The sequence below is a fragment of the Diadema antillarum genome, unplaced genomic scaffold (genome assembly GCF_040938485.1).
Source record: "Diadema antillarum isolate AM-2024a unplaced genomic scaffold, OU_Dant_1.0 scf00000182, whole genome shotgun sequence".
In the NCBI taxonomy this organism is placed as follows: Eukaryota; Metazoa; Echinodermata; class Echinoidea; order Diadematoida; family Diadematidae; genus Diadema; species Diadema antillarum.
The window spans coordinates 1,475,681-1,501,146 of NW_027271071.1; the positions used below are offsets into that span (position 1 = coordinate 1,475,681).

The 25,466-nt window shown below is 39.6% G+C and overlaps 1 protein-coding gene across 1 annotated transcript in view; it reads left to right on the forward strand.

The window, feature by feature from the left end:
- The window catches only part of LOC139723161 (trafficking protein particle complex subunit 8-like), a 47,086-nt gene that overhangs the window by 15,369 nt on the left and 6,251 nt on the right, over positions 1 to 25,466 (forward strand). Inside the window, exons 5-19 of the mRNA XM_071634422.1 lie at positions 316 to 484; positions 1,288 to 1,411; positions 1,981 to 2,402; positions 3,047 to 3,162; positions 3,973 to 4,123; positions 8,235 to 8,335; positions 9,141 to 9,246; positions 15,261 to 15,392; positions 16,332 to 16,403; positions 17,250 to 17,402; positions 17,919 to 18,045; positions 20,384 to 20,581; positions 21,418 to 21,590; positions 22,923 to 22,997; positions 23,663 to 23,983. Of these exons, the coding sequence (XP_071490523.1) occupies positions 316 to 484; positions 1,288 to 1,411; positions 1,981 to 2,402; positions 3,047 to 3,162; positions 3,973 to 4,123; positions 8,235 to 8,335; positions 9,141 to 9,246; positions 15,261 to 15,392; positions 16,332 to 16,403; positions 17,250 to 17,402; positions 17,919 to 18,045; positions 20,384 to 20,581; positions 21,418 to 21,590; positions 22,923 to 22,997; positions 23,663 to 23,983 (2,440 nt within the window). The remainder of the gene's footprint in view (positions 1 to 315; positions 485 to 1,287; positions 1,412 to 1,980; positions 2,403 to 3,046; positions 3,163 to 3,972; positions 4,124 to 8,234; positions 8,336 to 9,140; positions 9,247 to 15,260; positions 15,393 to 16,331; positions 16,404 to 17,249; positions 17,403 to 17,918; positions 18,046 to 20,383; positions 20,582 to 21,417; positions 21,591 to 22,922; positions 22,998 to 23,662; positions 23,984 to 25,466) is intronic.

Here is a 25,466-nt window from a genome sequence, read left to right on the forward strand (position 1 = left end):
CATGGTCTTAATACAGTAGCAAAATCACTTTGCCAGATTTATAGTCGATGCTCATTTATGTACAATGTAATATTACATCTTCCTTTCAGGTATAATATGTGATTCTAATTGATCATCACTTTGATTTCTAGCATGTGATGGCTTCTCTTGGTCCTTTACACTAAAATATGATCTGTCTGAAATGAGTTATATGTAGGTGTACTGATTGCTCTGTGATGTACATTGTACATTATGATGTAAATTTTTTGTTTTGTTTTGTTTGTTTGCTTGGTATGGTAAAAGTAAGAAGTGTTTGATTTGTGTTTCAAATTTGAGGGCTGATGCAATATACCAGAGCATGAAATCAACATATGGCAGTCATGCCTGCCATCTACTGCGCATCAACTCGCGAGCAAAGACCACTGTGGATGCGACGTCGATGGCCTCGGAACAGATGTGTATGCCTGATCCGTGGAGCCAGTACCTGAACAAAGTCAATCAACAGGTGCAGTGTGCAAGATTTGGCCTTTGTTTTCCACAACTTCCTGGCAATCCATCATTTTTCCCATTTCAGTTGAAATAATAACGTGTTTGTCATCCACTTCTCTGAGGGATTATTACCTCATTTCATCCAGTTATCTGAAGCATTTTAATATACACTGTGTTAAATGTCATGTGGTGTATTGTTACAGTGTACCACATGACTAGACTTGACCACCAGTCAGCTTTTTGATTTTAGGTGACAGCTAATGTGTATTTAGTTGGTCATCCATGGTATGTATGTCAACTTATGGAAGCTTTTAAAGAAGTTGCTTTTTGGACACTGAAAAGTATTCTTCCAAAATCATCTTGATGATGCTCATAAATATTTGATATCACATAGCTCAGTCTACCGGTAATCGTGATATTCATGTTGGATGATAGGATATATGCTTTGAGTGTTTTCATCCTATGCCTGTTTACAACAAACTCATTCAGATTCTGAAATTTTTAAAGAGAGTTCATAATTGTTTAACTGTCTCAGGACCGGTAACTCAAATGTTCCAGTAACATTGCGCACAAGCAGGTTGCCAACGGTAACAACATAGTCAAGGATGAAGGGTCATCCACATGGTTTTGCTCATGCAGCAGTGCTTGGATTGAGCATTGTCTATATGGGAGATGTTTCCAACATTGGTTGCTTTGATACACTACAGTGTCTTCTAAGATGGTTTTTCTAGATCATCAAAACTTTACCAGTGAATTAGATGTTCAGTAAAGGTGAATCTTGTGTTTGTTTTTATTTTGTCTTGTTTTGTTATGTGTCAGGATCCAATGGAAAATGATGCAAGTCCTGCCAACGACCCATCCATGTTTCCAGACCAGGTCAGTGAGGGAACATCACCAGCGACAGAGGACTGCAACATTGTACTTACACCCAACAGCTCCGAAGGTCAGTGGTGATTGGGAGAGAGAGTAGTGGCAACAATGATGATGATGATGATAATGAAATAAAAGTAGTAAATACAGCATTTGTACTTGTGTGGTGTATTTTGTCAGGACACCCACTGGGCTGCTGACTAGTATACTTGTATGGTACTTTTTATAAAAGATAAAATGTATTGATGTTTTCCTGAAATTTGAAATAGTATGTTTGATGTGAGCAATTTTTAGCCTTCAAGATATGTTTGTTTTTCTTATTTTTCATCCGTATTTGTTTTCTATCTGTACAGGTTTAGCAGCCCTATAGATACATATATGTGTAGTTACCATTATACAAAGTACCAACAGTAGCCTTTGCTCTGTCGGTATCCTGGGAGGTACATTTCAGGTCGAGTTTGTTGCTGCATGCATAATCAGCAACAACAAATCATATATGGAAGACTGGCATTATCAGAGTGAGTCAAACATGAGAAAAATGTTAAAGGGAGAGAGAAAAGGGTAGACAAAATGTTTCTTGAGTCTGGAGAGGGGGAGAAGATAACAAGGTAAAGTAAAGGAAGAATATGATTTGTGTTTCAGATTTCCCCAATGACCCCTCACCAGAAGACATAGTGATGGTCCAGGTAGATGGCTCACCAAACAGCGAGATGGTGCCCCACCCCCTCGCTGATGTGGATAGCCAGTCCAACCACACGGTGGCCTCTCCGACGGACCCCTTGTCGAATCCACCGACCGACCCCCTGTCGAATCCCCTGACCGACCCCCTGACGGACTCCCTCATCACCAACAATGCCAATGGCAGCAACTCGGTCCCACAGACCGGCAAGGGGGCAAACCAGGGGACGGCGCCGGCTCCCGTGAAGACCCCTGGTGGGAGCAACGTGCATGGCGCACACCTAACCCTCAGTGATCATGACAGACTAAGAATCTTTGTCCACGAGTTTGTTGTCCGAGGCCTACTTCCCTACATAGAGCGTATGATACGAAGCCTAAGTGAACAGGTGAGAGTACATTAGTGTTGTCTGTCCTCTGCATACAATGTACGCTGTGCAAAGCATTTGTACCCCGAACTCAAAGCAACTAGATTTGAAAAAGAAGGCATAATTGCTATATTTGCAGTGCCTGTAAGAGCTATTTAACTGCCTGGACAATGCTAGTATTCCTTGCATTGCACAGTATGGGTGAAGTACTTTCTTTTGAAATAATTGCTTAACAAGTGGTGTGTAAGAGATGAAAAGATGCAAAGAAGATGTCACTCCGCATTTTGAACTCACTTATGTATCATCTCATGTGTATGTATGGAGGAGAGGACATTTTGTAGACATCAGGAATCATAGCAAGGAAAGTTAGTAATTGGGTAAATGACTCATGGGTTGAGGCTTTCCATGCAGCTAAATTATGCTTCAAACTGTAGATGTACAGTGCCACACCTCAGTCAGGTGTACAGAGAAACCCAATCAATTATTATGTACTTTGTACACTGGTAGTACCTCCAAACACTCAAAGCATTTATGGAAGAAAATGGAGAATACATGTGCTGGCAAACAATGAAGTGCAATGAACCCATGTAGCAATGTTGAAAAAAAAATGCATATATGAGAGATGACACAGTGTATTTTTCAATGTTGCCTTGTGATTTTTCCAGTTGGCTTCAAGGAAAGGCATCCAGAGATCTCTGTTTAATGCCACAAAGAAACTCTTCATGGGCAACAAGCAGAACGAGAAGCTGCTGTCGGCCCCACAGAGTGACTCTTCACCAAAGTAAGTCTACCCTCCTATTGTGCTGCAACCTCTACATCAGTAACACGTAGCAAGCACGTCCCGTCATCTTCAAACCCAGCATCTCCCCTTTAAGACTACAGAGCCTTGGTCAATTTGGCTCAGTTCTGCCATGGAAGGAGGAATAATACCATGAGAAAGTCATGCAGAATTACGTGGGTCAGTCAAGTACTGGTCAGCGAGTGGTGGTTTAAAATGTGATGACATAAGAAGGGATCATTTTCGATGTTCCCCTGTGGACATAATGTTCTTGGGGTCATTCTCTGATCAGTGAACATTTTCATGTACTGGTAGACAAATATCAAAGTGATTGTTGAAGCAGCATGTGGTGAATGAGGGCACATAATCGCCGTCCGCAGTACATGCAAGAAATTTAAAGACACTGAATCTAGTTATCCATTGCTCATTAGCTAAAGGCTTGTAGGTGATGCTGCAGAAATGGTTACCCTACAAAAAAGATTCAAGTTGTAGGTATGCGTTACTGTCCTAATTCAACTAACCCATGTAATAATGTAATAGATGAGGACATTTATTGTTTTTGCATAATACAGAATGTTGTAACCTTGGGGTATGTACTATGTTATATTATGTAAGTAACAGGAACTAGTCAGTCTCTTGACTTTGTATTTTCTTTTCCAGAGTTAACAACCCCCCTCAATAGCAGCATAATCCTTTTGGTTGGTCATTCTATATGTTTCACCCCCCCCCCCCCCCCCCATGCCAGTCTATGTGATATTGAGTCGCCATAAAAGAATGTGTCATTATGTTATGATGCCCGATTTCCTCCATTAGATACCTGCGAGAATCGCCGGAGATCCAGATGCGACGTCGGGCAGACCTGGCCTTCATGGTCCAGATGTACGAGCTGGCCTACACCTCCTACCACACGGCCAAGGGGGACTTTGGCAATGACCAGGCCTGGATGCATTATGCCGGCTCTCTGGTGAGTCATAGTCAGTGGGTTTAAACATTCGCTGCACACTGGCCACTGGCACTGGTCCGATGGTCCCTGACCAGTAAAAATCACTGTCGTACCAGTAACTTTTTCAGGAATGGACCAGTAAAAAATGGAAAAACTGGGTACCTACTGGTCCAACAGAAAGGTCGGACCAGTAGAAAAAAAATGGGTCAGTGTGCAGCCCTACATTAAGAGAGAACATTGGCATGGTCATGTACTAGACTTTGGTAATGAATGCTGCTGACTTTTTTTTTTGGTGGAAATTCGCAAATTTTGGTTCTATGGACACAGTGTATTCAAAGTGCAATGTGCACATAAAATTTAAAATTAAAATACTTTGACATTTCGGGTTTAAAGGTCACATATCCCTTTTGCATACGTCATGAAATTTTGCATGGCTGAAGAATAATGTCACCGAACATCATGTATGAAACACCTCAGAGTTAATATAAAAAAAAGAAGAAGAAAAAGAAATGGAAAACTAATCCCATGTCAGTCAAGAATATACTCTCCCTTTGTGCCAAGAATAACAGTTGGATTTCTTTTTTTGGGCGAGGGCTGAATTAATTCACTTGAAGTCTTTAGTATTGTTCCCCTTCCCCCGTCATAAAGAAATTTCCAGTTTTATTATTCGGAGGAAAGGTCTGAATTATGTACCTCCACAATATAGCAGCTTAGGAAAGGAATCTAATTTTAAGGGTTGCAAAAGGGACACATGAACTTTAAGTGTCAGTATCTATTAGTATTTTATTATGTCTGGTACATGCGTATTATGGTAATAGCATGCATAAGTGACACACCAGAGAAATACATGAATATTTCCAGGTAGTCACAGACACCTTCTTGTCTTATCTGTAGAGAAGAGAAATATGTCTCAAACTAGTATTCTCCTACAAAATATTTTCAAAATAGACCCGTGAGTGGGATTGCATTGCACATGCCTGTGAGATAAACTGCTGTTTGCAAACCTTTTTTTGATCATTCAAAATGTGATGGGTTGCATATATACAGTTGTATGTCCTATAAAGTGGTTTTATCAGTACATTCAAATGTATTGAAAAATCGACTAGAAACATCATATGAATGAAAATGATCAAGGAAAATATTACAATTGGATATGGGAATCTCAGTTTCTTTGTTCATTTTTATTAGCTCACCTGAGCCAAAGGCTCAAGTGAGCTATTGCGATCGCCCTTCGTCCGGCGTCCGTCGTGCGTCGTGCGTCGTGCGTCGTCCGTCGTCCGTCGTCCGTCGTCCGTCGTGCGTCGTGCGTAAACTTTTTACATTTTCATCTTCTTCTTGAAAACCCCAAGACCGATTTTCATCAAACTTGGCAGGTAGCATCCCTAGGGGGTTAGGAACTCAATTTGTTAAAATGGGCACCATGCCCCACCCAGGGGGCCCCCAGGGGGGCCCAAACCCCCCAAAATTAAGGAATCTGTAAAAATCTTCTTCTCTAGAACCAGAAGTGATAGAGCTAAGTTAATACTATGAGTTAGTACATTGATGACTGTAGTTTCAAGTTTGTTCATGGCAGAATCAGGGGTGCCCCCCTTGGGACCCAGGGGAGGGGGGTGGGGAAGGGTTCTAATGGGGCCTAAATTGTACATTTTCATCGTCTTCTTGAGAACCCCATGACCCATTTTCACCAAACTTGGCAGGTAGCATCCCTAAGGGGTTAGGAAATCAATTTGTGAAAATGGGCACCATGCCCCACCCAGGGGGCCCCCAGGGGGCCCAAACCCCCCAAAATTAAGGAATATCCGCAAAAATCTTCTTCTCTAGAACCAGAAGTGATAGAGCTAAGTTAATACTATGAGTTAGTACATTGATGACTGTAGTTTCAAGTTTGTTCATGGCAGAATCAGGGGTGCCCCCCTTGGGACCCAGGGAGGGAGGGGGTGAGGAGGGGTCCTAATGGGGCCTAAATTGTACATTTTTATCTTCTTCTTGAGAACCCCATGACCTATTTTCACCAAACTTGGCAGGTAGCATCCCTAGGGGGTTAGGATCTCAATTTGTTAAAATGGGCACCATGCCCCACCCAGGGGGCCCCCAGGGGTCCCAAATCCCCCAAATGAAGGAATCTTTATAAATCTTCTCTAGAATCAGAAGTTATATATAGAGCTGAGATAATACTATGAGTGAGTACATTAATGACTGTAGTTTCAAGTTTGTTCATAGGAGATCCAGGGGTGTCCCTCTTGGGTAGGGGGGGGGGGGGGTGGTGGTTGGAAGGGTCCAAATGGGGGCCTGAATTGTACATTTTCATCTTCTTCCTGAAAACCTCATGATGGATTTTTGTCAAACTTGGCAGGTAGCATCCCTAGGGGGTCAGGATCTCAATTTATCAAAATGGGCACCATGCCCCACCCAGAGGGCCCCAGGGGGCCCCAATCCCCCCAAATTAAGGAATCTTAAAAAAATTGGGCCCTTATTGTACATTTTCATCTTCTACTTGAGAATGCCTGGTCAAATTTTGGTAGAGCTGTGAATAATTTAGATTAGTGACTGCGTGAAAGGTGAACTTGCGATACTCAGGTGAGCACTAGACCCGCTGGTCTCTTGTTCATACAAAGTGTTTCTAATGCCAATAAAACTGGAGACTTTCTCTGTAAGTGTGAACATTTAGTTGGTTTGTTCTCCATCATTAGCATCATTGCAGTTGCCTGAATGCTGACTTCATGTGTTCCAATTATGTAGGTTTTGCCTACCTCACACACCCCTTCAGTACAGACAGCTGTCTCGAAGAATGTGTAGGTGTGAGTGTGTATGTCAGGAAAGGGTAATTGAAGTAGGTGTGGAAAGGAGCCAAGTTTTCCCCCAGCAGTATTTCTAAACTTCGGTCTACCCGTGGGATATGCTTCTGTGAAATCATGTCAGCTGTAGATAGCTAAATGAGCTAAATTTAAAAGACAACAGGAAATTTGAAAAAAAAAAGGAAAAAAAGCTTTAGTGGAAGCAGCAACCCTGTTAGATAAGAGCTTGGTCTTAATCAGGTAAAAACATGACTTTGGAGTTGTTTTCTGTTTGCAAACATTGTATCGTTAATACCCAGTTTGTCTGCAGGTATCGTTTCCCGTAGCACTTGACATGACACATGTCTGAAACTGTTGCTCAAACCTTCCAGACATTTGAGATATTTGAAATTAAAACATGTCTCACTTAGAACTTGCTTAAAGGGGTACTCTATCCCGATATTATGTTGCTTAGTATAAAAGCAGAAAGGTTTAGTGAAAATTGGAAAGAAAATAATAACACAAAAAAATGTATGAACTGTTTAAAGTTAAGAGAACTAGAAAAATTAATAACTCTGTGTGGCAAATATTGAACAGCTGTTCATTCCATTTATACACAAAAGTCTTAAAGTGTAAATTTTTGTCGAAGGATTTTTTTTTTCAGATCTGTTCTTTGTGTGTAGTAAGAGTAATATATTTTTTGTATGTCCTCTTCAGCAGATAAGTTCTTTCTGTGCAAAAATATTTGAGAAAAAAAAATATACTGTAAGAGAAATTTTGTGTACAAAACAAATGGAGAGCTGCTCATTATCTACATCACACAGAGTTGCCAATATGTCTTACTTTCTAAATTTTGTTAGTTGATTATTGTTATGTCTAATTTTTTCACACACAAAAAAAAAACATCTTCTCTGATCTACTTCTCTGAATTTTCTGTTTTCACACAAAGCAACATAGTATCAGGATGGACTTTGCCTTCAATATGTTTCACTGTGAGTGAGCAACTTTTGATATTGTTTGAGTTGATATCATGTTCGTCTGTAAGTTGCATTTTTAGCTAGCTTGTCATCACCACTGCTAAAGTGTTCATATCAGCATGAACGCTGTCAGAGATAACTGTCAGGACTTCATTTTGTCACAGTCAAGTTATGAAGATTATGTTGGACTTGCATTTGTTTTCGCAAGTGAATTGTGTGACATGAAATGTAATGGTGTGTAGAAGATCGATTATCATTACTTACACCAAAACAAGCATCACCATCAACCCCCCCCCCCCCAAAAAAAAAACAATGAAAAAAAGAAAGGAGAAAATGAGAAATCAAACGTAATGCATGATTTTGTTTTTGATCTGTTCACAGGAATTTGCTGCAATATCAGCCTTCATGCTAGGCCACATTCAGAAGTCCTATCCCTCACACTACATGGAGAATGCTGTGACAACGTATCTCACCACATGCAAGTGAGTGCCCAGTTCAGTCCCATATGTCCATTTCTGCTTCCCTTTATGTGTCTTCTACTTTTAGAATAGGAAACCTTTCAGTTTGAATGAAGCATCTAACAGTGGCATTTTGAATCAACTCATTGTTTGTTTGTTTGTTTTAGATTAGTGCCTAATCTCCCACATGCTTGAGTTCAGCTACATATCAAGGCCGATTTTCTCAAAATTTGTTTCTGCATTATGCGTCTTTTCTAAAAATAGAGTTCAGATTACTTGTATGTCACTGTGAAACATTGCGCCAGGAGGAATTAAAACAATGTCCATGATTAGAAAAAAGAAAGATCAATGTTTTGCAGCATTTGCAGGCTTCTTAGATGATGAGTTACATGTACAAGGATTGCACTGGTTGCAGGTCATGTGCCCTGTTAAAGGCAAAACATACTTCCCAGAAGGGCTCAAAATTCGTCTCCCACCATTTCAGATTTGCTTGCAATATATCGAGAGGATCTACCAAGAAACTCCTCTGACTGATGCGATTTACCAGAATAATGAGTCCTTTCAGAGTGTTTTGAGATCAAAATTCAAAATGATTAAGATCTGAGTACCCAATTTTTATTCCTTAAGAGCCCTGCACATAGGACTTTGATGTTGGAATCACAACGGCCCCCTGTGCTGGGTGGATCCTGATTTGGGTATGTACATAAGCAACCAAGCTGTCAATGCATGACTTTGTGTAGGCTACCCCTGAGACATGCCTAGTTCCTAATGCATACATGTATAACTCATGACAATTTACAACATTTTCTGTATTCTGTGTTCATGGCAGGCAACCCCATTTGGCCACCAGGGCTGTCTTGATAGGAACTGAGATCCAGAAAGCGAGGTTCATGTACTCGGAGGCGGCGCTCGAATTTATCCGACTCACTGGAGAGGTGACTATCCATTCTTTTTAACTACCAGGATGACCACACTCAGTGCAAGTTTCATACACTCTGACCACTCGCTAATGTCAATACCATGTGAAGAATGTTGAGTCCTAAGTATAAGAGCTATTTCAAACTCATAATGCTGTCTCAAAGTGATATGCTGTGGCTTATATGACAGAATTGTTGGCAATCAATCTGGGTGTTTTGATATCTTTTTATCATTCATAATAAAAATTTACAGTTATTCTCGTTTCACAAGCTTCATAATCCCCATACATTGATTTTTCATACCTCTGACCTGTAATTTATGGTGCAGGAGATGCAAGAGATACGCTTGCTTGATTAGTTTTCCATTCCATTATCACTGGATTAAACATATCTTGTTACAGTTTCAAGGAATATTGCAAGTTTACATCCTTTACATCCTTTTGTATAGATTAAAGGGTGAGTACAGTTCTGGTTGAGGTGACGATTTAGCTTTTAACGTTTTGCAATGTATTCAGAAGCCACTGTATGAGATGTCAAAGAGCATGCAATTCTAAGGGGGATCAAAAGTTTATTTGATGAAAATTGGTTTTGAAATGGCTGAGATATCCAAAAACAAGTTGAAACGAGGAGATCCTAATAAAAGGCGTGGCCTGTCCCCTTTTAGTATTATCACTTTTTTGTATATCTCAGCCATTTGAAGACCGATTTTCATAAAATAAATGTTGAATCCTTCTTAAAATTACATGTTCTTTCATATTTCATAAGAGGTTTCTCATTATCTCACCTAGGAATGTTATAAACCTCAATCCCCACCTCAACCAGTACTGTACAGTCCCTTTAAACTAATTGCATATAACCGGAGGGCCAAACCCCCAAAAGTCGCTTACTTAACGAGTGAGTTGCACTCTCTCTACAAACTAAGTAGACCATGCTTATTTTCAAGTTTTTATTGTAACAAACAACATTCCACTGGTCTACCTCAAAAAAATTGTTGCGAAAGCCTCCAAATCCAAGATGGCGTCCAAGATAGCCGCCATATTTACTGAATTTGTTATTTGAAAGATAGAATTTGATTGAAACATCAGATTTCAACAAATTTGATGTCATATGAAAGAGAATAAAATTGTCTACAAGTTGATACCATTTTTGTGGGTTATTGTGATAACTGGATTGAGATTTTAAGGAAAAAACACTCATTTTTTGATATTTTTCTGAAAAAAAGAAAATCATGAAAATGCTTGATTCATCATAAATCAAAGAAAGACTGAAGGATTATCTTGAAACATCTCAAGAATTTTGTTTGACATGTAATTAATACTTGGAGAAAATTAGGGGTCAGTACCGTTTTTGGTTCAGGAGTTAGAATGTCTCAAACTTGAAAACTCACTATGTAAAAATGGCCACTTTAGTTGTGACAAGACTTTGTTGGTCGTAAAAAAAGCCTGCGCGCGCCAAGACTACTACACGCACCACTGCCACTGGCGGTTGTAGCAGTGCCAGTGGTGCGTGTAGTAGTCTTGGCAAACGCAGACTTTTTCTTTGACAAACAAGGGTTTGGGCCTGCAAACTAACTTTTCATACCAAGTGGTAGCTCAGGTGATGCTGATTGCTATTATTTCAAAGTAGATTGTTCTGAAGCAGATGAGATGAAGCAAAAATATCTTTCAAATAGAGGTAGAAGCTTGAAATAACCTTGCTATAGAAAGTTTAAAACAAAATTTGGATCAATCACTCAAAAAATTCAAGATTGCAGGCCATCAAAGCTGACATAGTGTATTGCGTCAAAGTAAATGTATCATTTCGATTTTTATACAATTTTGTCTGTTTTGGTGTCTATTTATATGGCTTTTATATATTCTGAACATTTTAATGCTATTTCAAACCATCTTAGGTTTTTATGGAGACATTTTTCAGAAGGCACCATGAATATTTCTCTGAAAAGTTACAAAGATTAAATTAAAAATGTTTATGAAAACCATGCAGAAATTAAAATCTTTCCCATATAATCAATATTTGGAGGTCAGTATTGTATTTGGTTCGGGAGTTATAATGTCTCAAACTTGAAATCCCATTTTACATAATATGTATTTGCACGCATCGGTTCCCAAAGACGTCACAGAGGGTCAAATCCGAGATCGTGCTTACTTTTCGAGTTCCACTCTCTCTATAAACAAAACCATACATTATATTAAGCATACTAAGCAATGTTCCGTAAGTACACCTCAGTAGATTTGTTGCTAAAACCTCCAAAGTACAGATGCGGTCGAATAGGGCCGCCATTTTTATTGAATTTAACATTTCAAACATAAAATTTGATAGAGATATTGGATTGCAACAAATTTGATGTCATATGAAGGAGAGCAAAACTTCCCAAAAGTTGATACCACTTTAGCTGTGTATTGTGATAAATTGGGGGGGGGGGTTGTTTGCTTCTCTCTTCTTTTTTTTGGGGGGGGGAGGGGGAATCCATATTTTTATATTCTTTTGAAGAAAGGAAGAAATGTAAAAATGCATGATTTAGTATTTATCAAAGAAGAACTGAAGAATTATTTTGAAACCTGTGATTAAGATTGAGATTTACTGAGATTGAGACATAATTCATATTTTTGGAATTACAGGCAATATCATACACTGTTGACAAGTTAACATCTAAAACTTGAAAAAATTATATTCATGCATTATAAATTTTGCATACAATGTGTTTACATGGTCACATATAATACTGTAATGGTCTAGTGACTTGCAAGTACCTGCATGCAAACTAACTTTTCATGCCAAGTGGTAGGTGACGCTGGTCGCTATTACTGTAGCATTTCATTATAGTGGATTGTTCTGAGGCAGATAAGATTGAACAGAAAGTATTTTCCAAAAAGAGATAGGAGCTTGGAATTTGGCACAAATTTTTCCAATGTGTAATAATTAGCGATAAAAACAGTATCCACACAAAATTCAAGATGGCGGTAATTAATCGAGGTTGTCTTTCAAGGCATTATTTACCATTAGTGCACGTAAAACGAAAAGCCAGCTTTAATTAACTCCTCAAACTAGTTCTAAACTGTGAGTTAGGGATAGAACAACTAATGTACAAACTTAAATCAGTATATTTAAAGGGATAGTACAGTATTGGTGGAGATGAGAATTGGGCTTTTAACTTTTTGCAAGATACCAAGAAAACACTTTTGAAATAGTACAGAGCATACCATTTTAAGAGGAATTCAAAGTTGATTTGATGAAAATCGGGTTTGTAATTACTGAAACATCCAAAAACAAAGTGAAACAAAGCGAGTGTAATAAAGTGTGGGTCCCACACTTATTAGAATCGCTCTGTTTTGGATATCTCAGCCATTTCAAAACCAATTTTCATCAAATAAATGTTGAATTCCTCATGGAATTACATGCTCTTTCATATTTCATAAGAGGTTTCTCATTATTTCATTAAAAAATGTTAGAAACCTGAAATTAGGTCTCAACCAAAACTATACGATCCCTTTAATGCTAAATATTGTTAGATGTACTAAATATAGATCTGATAAGAATGTTTTTTTTTTAATATAATTCAAATTCAAATTCAAATTCAAATTCAAGTACTAAATTGTTAACAGTTATCATGGTTATGGTTTCTTGAATAGAAATGGTGATATCTCCGTATGTTTTAGGCTTTATTATGATTTTTTTACATGGTAGAATGTTTTGTAATACAACTAACCTGCACATATAAATCGAATGTGATATCTCTCCCAATGGCAAACAATACCTTAAGTGTGTTGCGTCAAAGTTAAATCTCAACTTATAACTCATAATTTGATATATATCTTTAATCTATTTATCTTTCTGTCTATTACATGTTTCTATACATCCGAAACGATATTGTACTAGTGTAAACCATATTGAGGGTCTTTTTTTTTGGGGGGGGGGGGGTGGAGCTCATTCCAGTGTTTGGGTAAGGCCCAATCTTAGATAAAAAAGAAATGCTTCTGTATCAAAGATACTATATGCTTTTTTACTTGTATGTTACTCTGCTGTTGTAGAAACGTGAATGATGATGGTATATGTGTAATAATGTCTGATCCGTAGATGCCCTTGAAAGCCCTTCTGATCCGAACCCCCCTTCCCCCCCCCCCCCCCCCCCACAAAAAAAAAAATCCGACATGGCGGCAATTTCTCAACTTTGCTCTTAAATGTGTTGTGCGAAAATTACTTTTCAGTATATTGGTTCGAATAAAATTTTCCAAATTGATTACTCGTGCTGTATATTCACATTTACAAGTAAGCATGCTGAAACTGTATTTACTGTTATCAGATTTTTCTTACATTGTTTTTGGGCTGATTTCATGTGGATTATAGTGTCACGATTGATCTGAACTTATGCCATTGGTAGATGCTTTCCCATATTAGATATCAGGGTCACTCGAGAGTGAAAATGTTCATTTTCATTTATTTTAGAGTGACCTCGGGGATCACTCGAAGAGTGACGAGTGATCCCTATTCAAAGGCAGGGCTCGACACTAACGTTGGTCCGGTGGCCCGGGGCCACCAAAAATGCACTTCGGGCCACCAAAATGTCAGAAATGAAGAATTTGGTGGCCTGATCGGGCCACCAAAAAGGGTCAGATATTTGCCTTTGGGCCACCAAAAATAAAAGTTAGTATGGAGCCCTGCCTAAGGTCACTCTAAAATGAGTGAAAATGAACATTTTCACTCAAAAGTCACTCCAATTTCACTCTAAATTCACCGTTTTCTGTTATTCACTCCTCACATCAAAAGTAAAAACTTCCACTCGATTTGTTTTTTTCTTTTCGGAGAGTAGAATATCACTGGTTTTAAAAATGTGTCCATAAAAACCTAAGACGGTTTAAGATATCACAACAGACAAAATTGTATCAAAATCGAAATAATACATTTAATTTGGCGCAATACACTATGTCAACTTTGATGGCTGTCATCTTGATTTTTTTTTTTTGAGCGGTTGATCTAAATTGTGTCTTAAACTATCTATAACAAGATTGGTGCCAAGTGTCAAGCTATTACCTCTATTTGAATTTTTGTTTGTTCATCTCATCTGCTTCAGAACAATCTACTTTGAAATAATAGCGATCAGTATCACCTGAGCTACCACTTGATATGAAAAGTTAGTTTGCAGGCACAAACCCTTGTTTGTCAAAGAAAAAGTCTGCGTTTGCCAAGACTACTACACGCACTACTGGCGCTGCTAGCAGCACCAGTGCCCGTGGTGCGTGTAGTAGTCTTGGTGCGTGCAGACATTTTTATGACCAACAAGTCTTGGTCACAACTAAAGTGGCCATTCTTACGTAGTGAGTTTTCAAGTTTAAGACATTATAACTCCTGAACCAAAAACGGTACTGACCCCTAATTTTCTCCAAGTATTAATTATATGTCAAACAAAATTCTTGAGATGTTTCAAGATAATCCTTCAGTCTTTCTCTGATTTATGCTGAATCAAGCATTTTCATGATTTTCCTTTTTTCAGAAAAATATCAAAAAATGAGTGTTTTTTCCTTAAAATCTCAATCCAGTTATCACAATAACCCACAAAAATGGTATCAACTTGTAGAAAATTTTATTCTCTTTCATATGACACCACATTTGTTGAAATTTGATGTTTCTATCAAATTCTATCATTTAAAATAACAAATTTCAGTAAATATGGCGGCCATCTTGGACGCCATCTTGGATTTGGAGGCTTTCGCAACAAATTTTTTTGAGGTAGACCAGTGGAATGTTGTTTGTTACAATAAAAACTTGAAAATAAGCATGGTCTACTTAGTTTGTAGAGAGAGTGCAACTCGACCTCTATTTTCAGCTTTTGGCCCCCCGGTTAATATTATAAAGATAACTTTTTTTCATCCTGTTGGCTGCTTTCTGCTCAGAATGTTGATGTTGTCAATGACTTTAAAAAAATGATAAAATGTGCCGTCGTGAAACCCGTTGCTTTTATTTCATACTGAGAAATTAAGTGGGATTACCAGAAGACAGAATGAAAAGTTCAAGCTGTGTTTCTCACCCTCTCTCAGGATTCGGATCTGAGGAGTGCCCTCTTCTTGGAACAGGCAGCGCACTGCTTCATCAACTCCTCCAGGCCCATGGTCCGCAAGTATGCATTCCACATGATCCTCGCTGGCCACAGATTCAGCAAAGCGGGACAGGTGCGAGAAGAAATGGTGTCTCACCCAGTTCGTGGAAACTATTTTCTTCTTCTTCTCCTCCTCCTCCTCCTCTTCCTCCTCCTCCTCTTCTTCCTTCTCCTTCTTCTTTGTATCTGCCTCCCTGAAGCCTGAAGATTCTTGCAGCTTGTGTGTGTGTATGTGTGTTTAGGGGACTGGTCATGTGCCATGATGCTTAAATAGGGTGCTTAAATACAAGATGCAAGTAAAAACACCTTCCTGTATATCTAGTGGCTTCCCTCCGTCAGATGGTGACCTTTCTCTCTCCTCTCTATGTGCATATGTGAATTATGATACATTCTGAATTGACAAAACAAAATCACATTCATTTATATGAAAGTCCTGGCTATAATGTATCATTTGTATGATTGATATTGAATTGAATGAAAAGGATAACATTGAATAGTAAAGAAAAAAAAAAGAAGAAGATTGCATTTGGTTTGAGAGATGATGCCAGTGTTGATGGATGGATGTCGGGTTTTTGATTCTGATATATTCCAAAATATTTTTTTGGAGGATATTGATTGAGTTTTCAAGAGTGGCATGCTATGGGGGGGGGGGGGGGGGGGGGGGGGGGGGAGTGTTTAGGAGAGAATAAGTCTTATGAGGATATTGATTAAGTCTTCAAGTGTGGTATGGGGGGGGGGGGGGAGTCTGGAGGAGGTGTCAAAATGTGTTGCCTATCTTTACCCTCTCAGTGCAAGAGACTGTGGACAGTGTGTACAATGCTATGGTGTATTTTGTGCTAATCAGCACTCCGAGCTCACAAGGGGTTAAGAGAGAAACATCAGGTTTTTGCTGTAGTGTTACAAATCAAAGTCTGCACCTTTGCTGCTCCCTGCACTATTGTTTGAAACCCAGAAAGGGGCTAATAGTATTTCGATTAAGGCTGTAATTTTCCTCTTCTCTCCCTGTTCACAGAGGAAGCATGCCCTGCGATCCTACTGTCAAGCCCTGCAGGTGTACAAGGGCAAAGGATGGGCTCTGGCTGAGGTAAGTTCCATGCAAATTGCGCATTTTTATCACTCACATATATCCTTCAAACAAATAACAAAAAGTGTAAAAGTGGACATTCTGACACAATTCTTTCTCTTTTTCACTCAGTGTAGAAGGACAGAATTTTCATGGGGACATAATAACACAAGCAAGATATTTTATTTTGTCTGCCTTTCTCGCCAGTATCATAGAGCACAAAATTCTGAGAAATACCCACAGTATGAAACATTCTATGTGTGCAGTTATGATATAATACCCATTTTACCGAGATGACAGTGTTTTGTTGCACAGCTCATTGAGCTGCTGTGTTTTGACTTGACATTTATGATATATGCCCTTTGTTGCGAAAGCCAGCACGAATTGTGGAATTTTGACCAATTTGACCAATGTCTCACCAGGTGCTTCCATCTATGTAATCAGTTCCTTTTATCGTGAAAGTTTTATTCATCAGCTGCTTGAATCAGCCTCAAAGAGGCTGAGCAATGTTGTGTGTAAGCATACCATCCCCTCTAACAAGAGGCAAAACACTCTGTCCCTCGGATAGGACATAAAATGGAGGTCCCGTGTATGAGAGAGTCACAACTCATGCACGTAAAAGATCCCGCTTCATTCATCCATCGCAAAGAGCAGGGTGTTTAACCCGGTGAAGTGGTCCCACCTCACATCCAACTGGACCCCATGGAAGACCAGCTTAACGTAGCTGAATATGGGCTATCCAGCCATCTTCTTAGATGGAAATGAACAAACAAGCAAACAAAGAGGCTGAGTTTGTTGCAGATGACTAATTGATGATAAAATGAGTTAGTTGCAGATGACTAATTGATGATAAAAATGTGCTCGCAGGACCACATCAATCTGACAGTCGGTAGGCAGTCCTTTAACCTGAAGCAGCTGGAGAATGCGACGGCAGCATTCAAACATCTCCTGACCCGGGACAGCCGGCAGCCTGCAGTCCAGCAGGTGGCCTTTCTCAGAGAGTACCTGGCCATTTTCAAGGTATTTGATATTCATCTCACGCATGTGGTCTTTTCAAAGTACAGGCCCTTTTCTAGATATGCCTCCTCAAATTCCTGAAAATAGTATTATTTGCAGGTGGTTATTAAATGTATCACAAACAATTTTCATGTCATAGATACTTACTTCCTTCTGACTTGTTTTTGTTTGTTTGTTATAGGACATGTAGCTGTTCTTTTTTTAATTTCGGTTATTTTTTTGATTGCTTTGTGTGTCTCATAGCTGCAGTAAAAACAAAGAAACCAAAACGACGTTACATATTTCCCATCAACCAAGTTCAGCGTATTACACAAGTTTTGTGACATCTAACCAGTAGACATATGAAAATGCCACTCAGATTATCATGATGATAACAGTGAGTGTAATTGTTATGTAAACAGTGAGTGTAATTGTTATGATAACAGTGAGTGTAATTGTTATAATTATCATCATCATCATCATCATCATCACCATCATCATCATCATTACCATGATCATTATCACTCTCATTTCTTGCAGCAACTGCTAACAATTCAGTACGCTGACGGGCAGACTCTAGGGGCGTTACCTCAGCTCCCGCTTCCGGTCATCAAGAAGTCTGCCACCAGGATCCTGCTTGCCTCCCCCGACAGGCCTCAGTACTCAGGTGAGCTCAGTGAAGTTACACACCACTGTCTTGACAGCTCTAAGAAGGCTTCAAGGTAGCCCAGTCATTAGCATGTATGAATTGCAATCAGTGGCTTTGGGTTTGAGTCCCACCGAGTCTAGCCTTTTCCCAAGGCCCTCTTGCTGTATGGTGGTGAGCGAATGAAGCGAAAGAAGTGATCTCAGCTGAGTTGGAGAGTGCGAGGTCCTTTTGAGATCTGATTCGCATCCTTATGTTACCCCTTTGAATTACCAACTTTTGCTCCCTGAATAAAAGTCAACCAATCTGCGTGTATGTCTGCCCTTGCCCAATTTGCATACAGCGAATGCATGCCACAGACCTCCACTGGCAGTCAGTGATGCATGCCAACAGGCCAGACAATGCCAACACGGAGGATGTGGGGAGCGTGTCATTCCATTGGTCCACCGGAGCCTGTTAATATGAATATTCAGTAGGGTTTATGTTCCATGAATAATAATGTTGTGAAGCAGATTTCAAAAGGCCCTCACGCTATCATGCTCAGTTGGGCTCACCCGCTACAGCCATTATACAGCGAGAGGGCCTTGACAAAAGGCTAAACAGATTCTTGCTGAGCAATGTTGTGTGTAATTATGCCTCCTCTATGTAGTTAGAGGCAAAAACACTCTGTTCTCGAACAAGACATGACATGGATGTCCCTTGTGATTTGTCATTGTGATATATTTTCTCTTCCCCTGTTATCTAATGTTTTATGAAATTAACACAGATGTCTGTAGTCTCCTTCACATTAACAGCTTAACTGTGTTATGTATGTATGCTTCCATTGTTATGTATTTTGTGTGTATTTATGATGGGACAGAAGCTTCATTCTGCTGATGCTAAGCTTCAGTAGTCAAAGCTGAAAATGACATGAAAAGTGTAAACATGTCAAGAATGCTGTATATTTGTGTTTTATATACAAATAAGATGTTAAAAAAAAAAGAATTGTGTTGATTGAAGAAAACAATGTTCATTTCGTAATGTTTATGTTGAAACTGTAATACATCTTTTGAGTGAGTGTCAATATATTGATAGATTATAGACTGAAGTAAGAGAATGGATTAACATTAATGTGGGTTGAGAAATAATATTTACGATGGAAAATAAATTATTTGGTTTTTTGGGTATTAGCAATTCAGCATTGAATTGTATTACTATTTGTAAGATATGAAATTTATGATAGTAAAATAAAAAGAATAATACCTCATTCTAATTTATGTAAAGATGGCATAAGGGAATATTATAACAAAGAAACATTTATTGCAAGAAATAGTCATAAGCTGCAATTGTTTCAGGAAAAATGGTGCCTGTTTAGACACCTGTTTTCTTGATAGGTATGATATGTGACCCGCTACAACAAAATGGTCCTAAAGTCGCGCACTGTCGAAGCCGTGAAAATCGAGTTTGAAGTCAGAGCATCAAAATTGGTCAAAACTTCCGATTTTCTGAATTTGACATATTATTAGAGTATGGCATGTCTTCTATCATCTGTCGAAATTTTGAAGTAAAATGATGAAAGGAAAGACCAAAAAATAGCGTTTTTCTGGGCCATGTTTTTTGGCGTTTCAAGGAAGCAGAAACTGGTTCGAACATTTGGATTGAGCGCCACAGATAGGCTCCGCCCCTAACAACGACCAGAGTGATCTCATTGGTCAGTTTGCTGCTTGCCGCTAACCGAAGCGTGAAGCTCGCACACTGCCCGGTCAACTGGTGCGTGCTGGCGGGGTGCGCTATGCCCAGCCGCTTCTCCTCATCCTGGTCACTGATTGGACGGTGAGGAGACCACCGACGCTGTGTTTGAATGAGCATTTCGGGGGTTGCTAGGGCTTACCTTCTATTGTTCGGAGGTGGATACTGACTTGCGTGTCCCTTGATCGTGATTGCGTCGCAAGGAAAACTTTTAGGGCGCTTTTCTCAAAACAGTGATTTCCCAGACGTCTCGACATGCTCTCTTTTAAACATCGATATCCCTGCAGCCGATTATTTTTATAAGATGTGTTATATATCAATGTAAAGCAGAAAGATTAGGGAATTGTGTCATGCAATTTTCAAATAATCGACCTCGCCCGACTTTAGGATCATTTTGTTGTAGCCGGTCACATATGATATGACGGTCTGAATCACAATATTTCATTGCCTGTTTTTCAAAGTGCTTTGTTTGAGATATGATGATGTATTATGTGTTTAGATGAATATGCATTTGCTGTAGAATAATAAATATCCCAGTGGGGCGGGGGGGGGGGGGGGGGGGAGGGGGAATGAATGCTGTGACAGTGCAGACATTATTCATATTCTGTTCATCATTTTATGTCTGCAACAGACAACAGAGTGGCAGCGACATCAGTAACCTTTGGCTGCATCTTCAACAAGGCCGAGATGGAGGAATGGTGCTCCATGGAGGAGGCGGTCGCCATGGCAGCAAACAAGACCAAGGCGGTCCCATCATGGTTCCAGTTCCACCCCCAGCTTCTACACAGTGGGACGGACAACTCCATCAGTCCAGTTGGTATCCTGGGAGGTGGGTCTATGTCTCTTTTGACTTTCCTTGACAATTTGTACTTACATGTTTTGTTTCTTTGTTTGATAAGTGTTTGTTTGATTTATTGTTTGTTAGTTGTTTTGTTTTGTTTTGTTTTTTCCATTTTTCCCTACAGCAGCATCACATGTTGTTTTTATCCCTGCTAGACTGTGCATGTACAGTAATAGCACCATTTTGTAAGGTTATAGCTGCTCCATTATCATGACACAATATACTAAAAACTGTCATCCTCTTTCAGTCATGTCCTGTCACTATGAGAGTCTGATATAGTTGCTATACATCAATTTCCTGATTTTGATAGTTTTCAAATTTACAGCAGTAACTCTTCCAATGATACATGATGTGACCCACTTCATTTTCAGAAATCTACTGTAGAAATGGTTTTTTTTTTTATCATTATGCAACCAGCTGAACACAGTTCAAACAAATTAGCTTAAACATTCAAATGCAGCCAAGTATACAGGATACAAGGATTGTAATTCAAAGCTCCATAGTGAAATACTTCATGAAAGCCCAAATATTGTGGCAATTTACTTGTGCAAAATATTATCACTTGAGATAAGGACACAGAGCAAAAAAGACAAGTTTATGGGGTTGATAGTAGAATCAGGTGTGCATTTGATACAATCCGCTAAAATCAGTGGGAACATACAAGTACTCTGTGCTGATCTCTAGGATGTACATACCTGATACTGACACTTGTGCAGAAACGAATGCAAACGTGACTTGTAGAGGGTTACATGTGTAAGCTATGGAAGCGTAACTTTGAAGTTCAGAGGCTGATATTGTGTCTCTTCACCACACATTACTAACAGAGCCAATGACTGTTGAGCTGGTCCTGGAGAACCCGCTGAAGATCTCGCTCGTCCTGACCAACATCACGCTGCTCTGGAAGTTTCTCCCCGTCAACTACGAGGGCGGTAATCAGGAGAACCCGGAGCATCAGCCGCAGGTGCTGACCAATGAGCCGCACGTCAACGGCAGCGATGTGAGTGACTCTTCTAACACGATATTTCAAGAATAGATCATTTCTGGAATGTATTTGAATTCACAGACGTTTCTTCTCCTGTAGCATAGTAAAAGACCATTGCATTTCCCTGCTCCCACCAGTTAAATTTCTTCAGGCAGGATCTTAATACAGTGCACTCCCGTTACAACGAACACGGTTATAACGAAATTTCGTTATAACGAAGTAAATCTTCTGGTCCCAAAATTATCACCATTAAAGACTATGGTACAAAATTCGCTTATAACGAACACGGTTATAACGAAATTTCCGTTATAACGAAGTCTTTTTTGAGCGCCACAGACAAATAAAAACAAAAGAAATGTGCTCCGTTATAACGAAATGCGAATTGCTTTCGAAAATACGTAGCGGAACAAACATATTTAGCGTCTCTGCATGGGTGAACGCTTCTCACCACTGTGTGTTCGCTCCTTGTGTCACGCACAGTTTCTGAGGGGAACTTGCGTTTATTATTGTAATACAGTTATCCCATCACATTTCACATAGCTTTCCAGTGTATGATGAGTATTCAGCAAACAGAATATGATATATATATGTGGTTTCCTTGTTTTCGTTATATATTGTATTTGTTCGGTTATAACGAAATTTCGTTATAACGAATAACGAAATTTCGTTATAACGAAAGAAAACTGCCGGTCCCGAGCATTTCGTTATAACGGGAGTGCACTGTATCATTCATTAGTTGTCACTAGGTAAGGCAGCCTGCCTGCAGGGTTTGTGGTTTTTTAAGGCAATCCTTGAGTAGAAGACGATGATTACTTTTGTTAGAAATTATTCAGCATAAGAAATTAGCCCATTTGCATCATGCTGTTAGTTTGGTTGTTGTGTGAGCTCTAAAAGAGCTCTAAAATATGCCCTGATTGTGTGATTGAAGTTTACTTGAAAAAGTATAGTGGTTCCCCATACATTTTCAACTCACAAGGTAGTCTGTTCGAAATTTTTACTTCTTAGAAATGAAAGATTTGGTCAATATGGGTTTTACATTTCAGGGGAAAAGGTTGTGTGGGGGTTTATTTGCAATGGGTCTGCAGATCAGATATTGTAGCTATGTATTGTAATGTTAGTGATGTATGTAGGAATGGTCTGCTCTTATCTAAGTTTGGATAAAAACTGTAAAGTCTCATATTTCCAAGAGACATAAATTTCAGCAGCATGGCCATACATTGCATGGGTTAATGCATGAGAATGTTAACATGATGCAGGCAAAGACTTCCAGGTTAGAAGTATTGAAAAAAAAAGAAAAAAAAAAGAAGCGAGACAACTGTGGATGCTGACAATGATTTGTCTCGGCAGGTTCCTGGCGTGGATAGTGCGGTGAAAGTGCAATGCATTCCAGAAGTCGTCTTGGCAGGAAATGACTACAAACTGGTAAGCCTTACGACACGTCTCCTCGCCATCTGGTGGATTTTGAGCCGAGAGAAGAGACAGTGTGTCCTCTTGTCTGTTGGGGGGGGGGGGGGGGGTAGGGAGGGAGGGAGGTTGAGGTTTCTTCATGATCATCAATTCCCCCCTGGTAGTAACCAGTGTCTCCAGCATGACATTGAAAGAGGAAATACTGCTTGTGTTGAAGACAATTTACTTCAAATGAAGAACAGTCTGTACTTGCAAGAACTGACATACTTCCACTAAGGAGACATTGCACTCATTGTCTCAGGACTGGTAGCCTCCATTAAACAATTTAAAGTCTTCCAAGGGATCATTCTGTATATTCCCTCCCACACAAGTCATCGTCTCTATATTGTTTTTCTCTTGTTTTTCTTTGTAATAATGAAACCTCAAGACTTATACTCCCATTGTGTACCATTAAAGTGTAGGGGCCATGTATGAAGCCTTTCTAATTGTATCAACTACCTGAACTGTGCCATTTTAAAATGTTAGATGGTTGCATTTTTTGGAATACACATGTTCACACTTTCTTTTTAAGTCTACTAGTATCTGAGTATCAAAATAGATGTTGATATGTTCACTTTCTTTTTAAGTCTATCTGAGTATCAAAATAGTTATTGACATGTTAACATTCCAAATCTTCCCAGCTGCGACTGGGCCTGACGCCGCTCCAAACTGGCGAGCTTCACATAGTGGGCGTGGCTTACAGCCTCTCCGCCCAGTCCTCGGGACAGACCTCCGGCCAGGGCTCGGACTCCCTCAACCAGGAGGTGGTCAATGCTCACGGGAGGCCCGTGGTGAAGCGGCCAGTCTCCTTCACCTCCGGCCCGGCCCAGGTCCAGGGTCGCCAGGACCTGGACATCCAGGGGCCCCGCCTGAACAGCAACAAGGCAGAGAGATGCGGGATGCTATACGGTCCTGACAGGCGGTTGGATCCAGTCATTGCACCTCACATGCCCTTACTAGAGGTAAATAGGCCATTCAGTGATATTGTGTTGCATTTTTTTCTTTAAAAATCCTATTGAACATGCTTTGTGTTTATTGTTTTCCAATTTTGTACCACATAACTATTTGCCTTAAGAATATGTGTCTTGTCTATTTTGTGTGTGTGTGTTTGTGTTTTTCTGGTGTGTTTTTAGGTCTGGGACCAAGTACTAGAATGGACAGTACAAGTACAGATAAGATAATCTTTTTCTTATGTCATTTATGATTACAGAAGTCCAAAATTGTCATTGTTTCTCGCATAGCATAACCAGTTCTGGACCTGCCTCCTGAAGGAAGATGTGTTCAAGACAAACTTGGTTATCAAAATTGTGTGCAATACTTTATATACAGTAAGAAGATTAAAAGGATATTTAGAATATCTTATGCAAAAACATCCCCCAAAATCCCCCATACAGAAGGCTATGAGGTTATTCATCTGGCAGTTTTAGTGTGTATGTTGTATTTTTGTAAGGCAATGATTATGATTCATGCCACTTAGGTATTGTCCATTATTTTCATTCTTGTTGTCCCCGCCGAACGAGTTCGAGCAGGGGACTATGAAACGGGCTCCGTACGTGTGTGTGTCCGTGCGTCCGTCTGTCCGTCTGTCCGTCTGTCCGTCCGTCTGTGCGTCCGTGTGTGATCAAAATGTTCAAAATGCTACTCCTTCGCCATTTCTAACCCGATTTTGATTCTGTTTGCTTTATATGATAGCACTACATGGGAGCTTTGAAACTTCTTTACAGAATTTCAGTTGTGACCTTTGACCTTGACCTTTGACCTATATTGTACATTTTGCTTCAAAATGCTACTCCTTCGCCATTTCTAACCCGATTTTGATTCCGTTTGCTTTATATGATGGCACTAGGTGAGGGCTTCAAAACTTGTACACAGAATTTTGACCTTTGACTTCTTTGACCTTTGACCTTGATTTTTGACCTATATTGTACATTGCCTACAAAATGCTACTCCTTCGCCATTTCTAACCCGATTTTGATTCCCTTTGCTTTATGTGATGGCACTAGGTGAGGGCTTCAAAACTTGTACACAGAATTTTGACCTTTGACTTCTTTGACCTTTGACCTTGATTTTTGACCTATATTGTACATTTTGCTACAAAATGCTACTCCTTCGCCATTTCTAACCCGATTTTGATTCCGTTTGCTTTATGTGATGGCACTAGGTGAGGGCTTCAAAACTTGTACACAGAATTTTGACCTTTGACTTCTTTGACCTTTGACCTTGATTTTTGACCTATATTGTACATTTTGCTACAAAATGCTACTCCTTCGCCATTTGTAATCCGATTTCAATTCCGTTTGCTTTAAGTGATGGCACTAGGTGAGGGCTTCAAAACTTCTACACAGAATTTTGACCTTGGACTTCTTTGACCTCTGACCATGATTTTTGACCTGTATTGTACATTTTGCTACCAAATGCTACTCATTCGCCGTTTCTAACCCGATT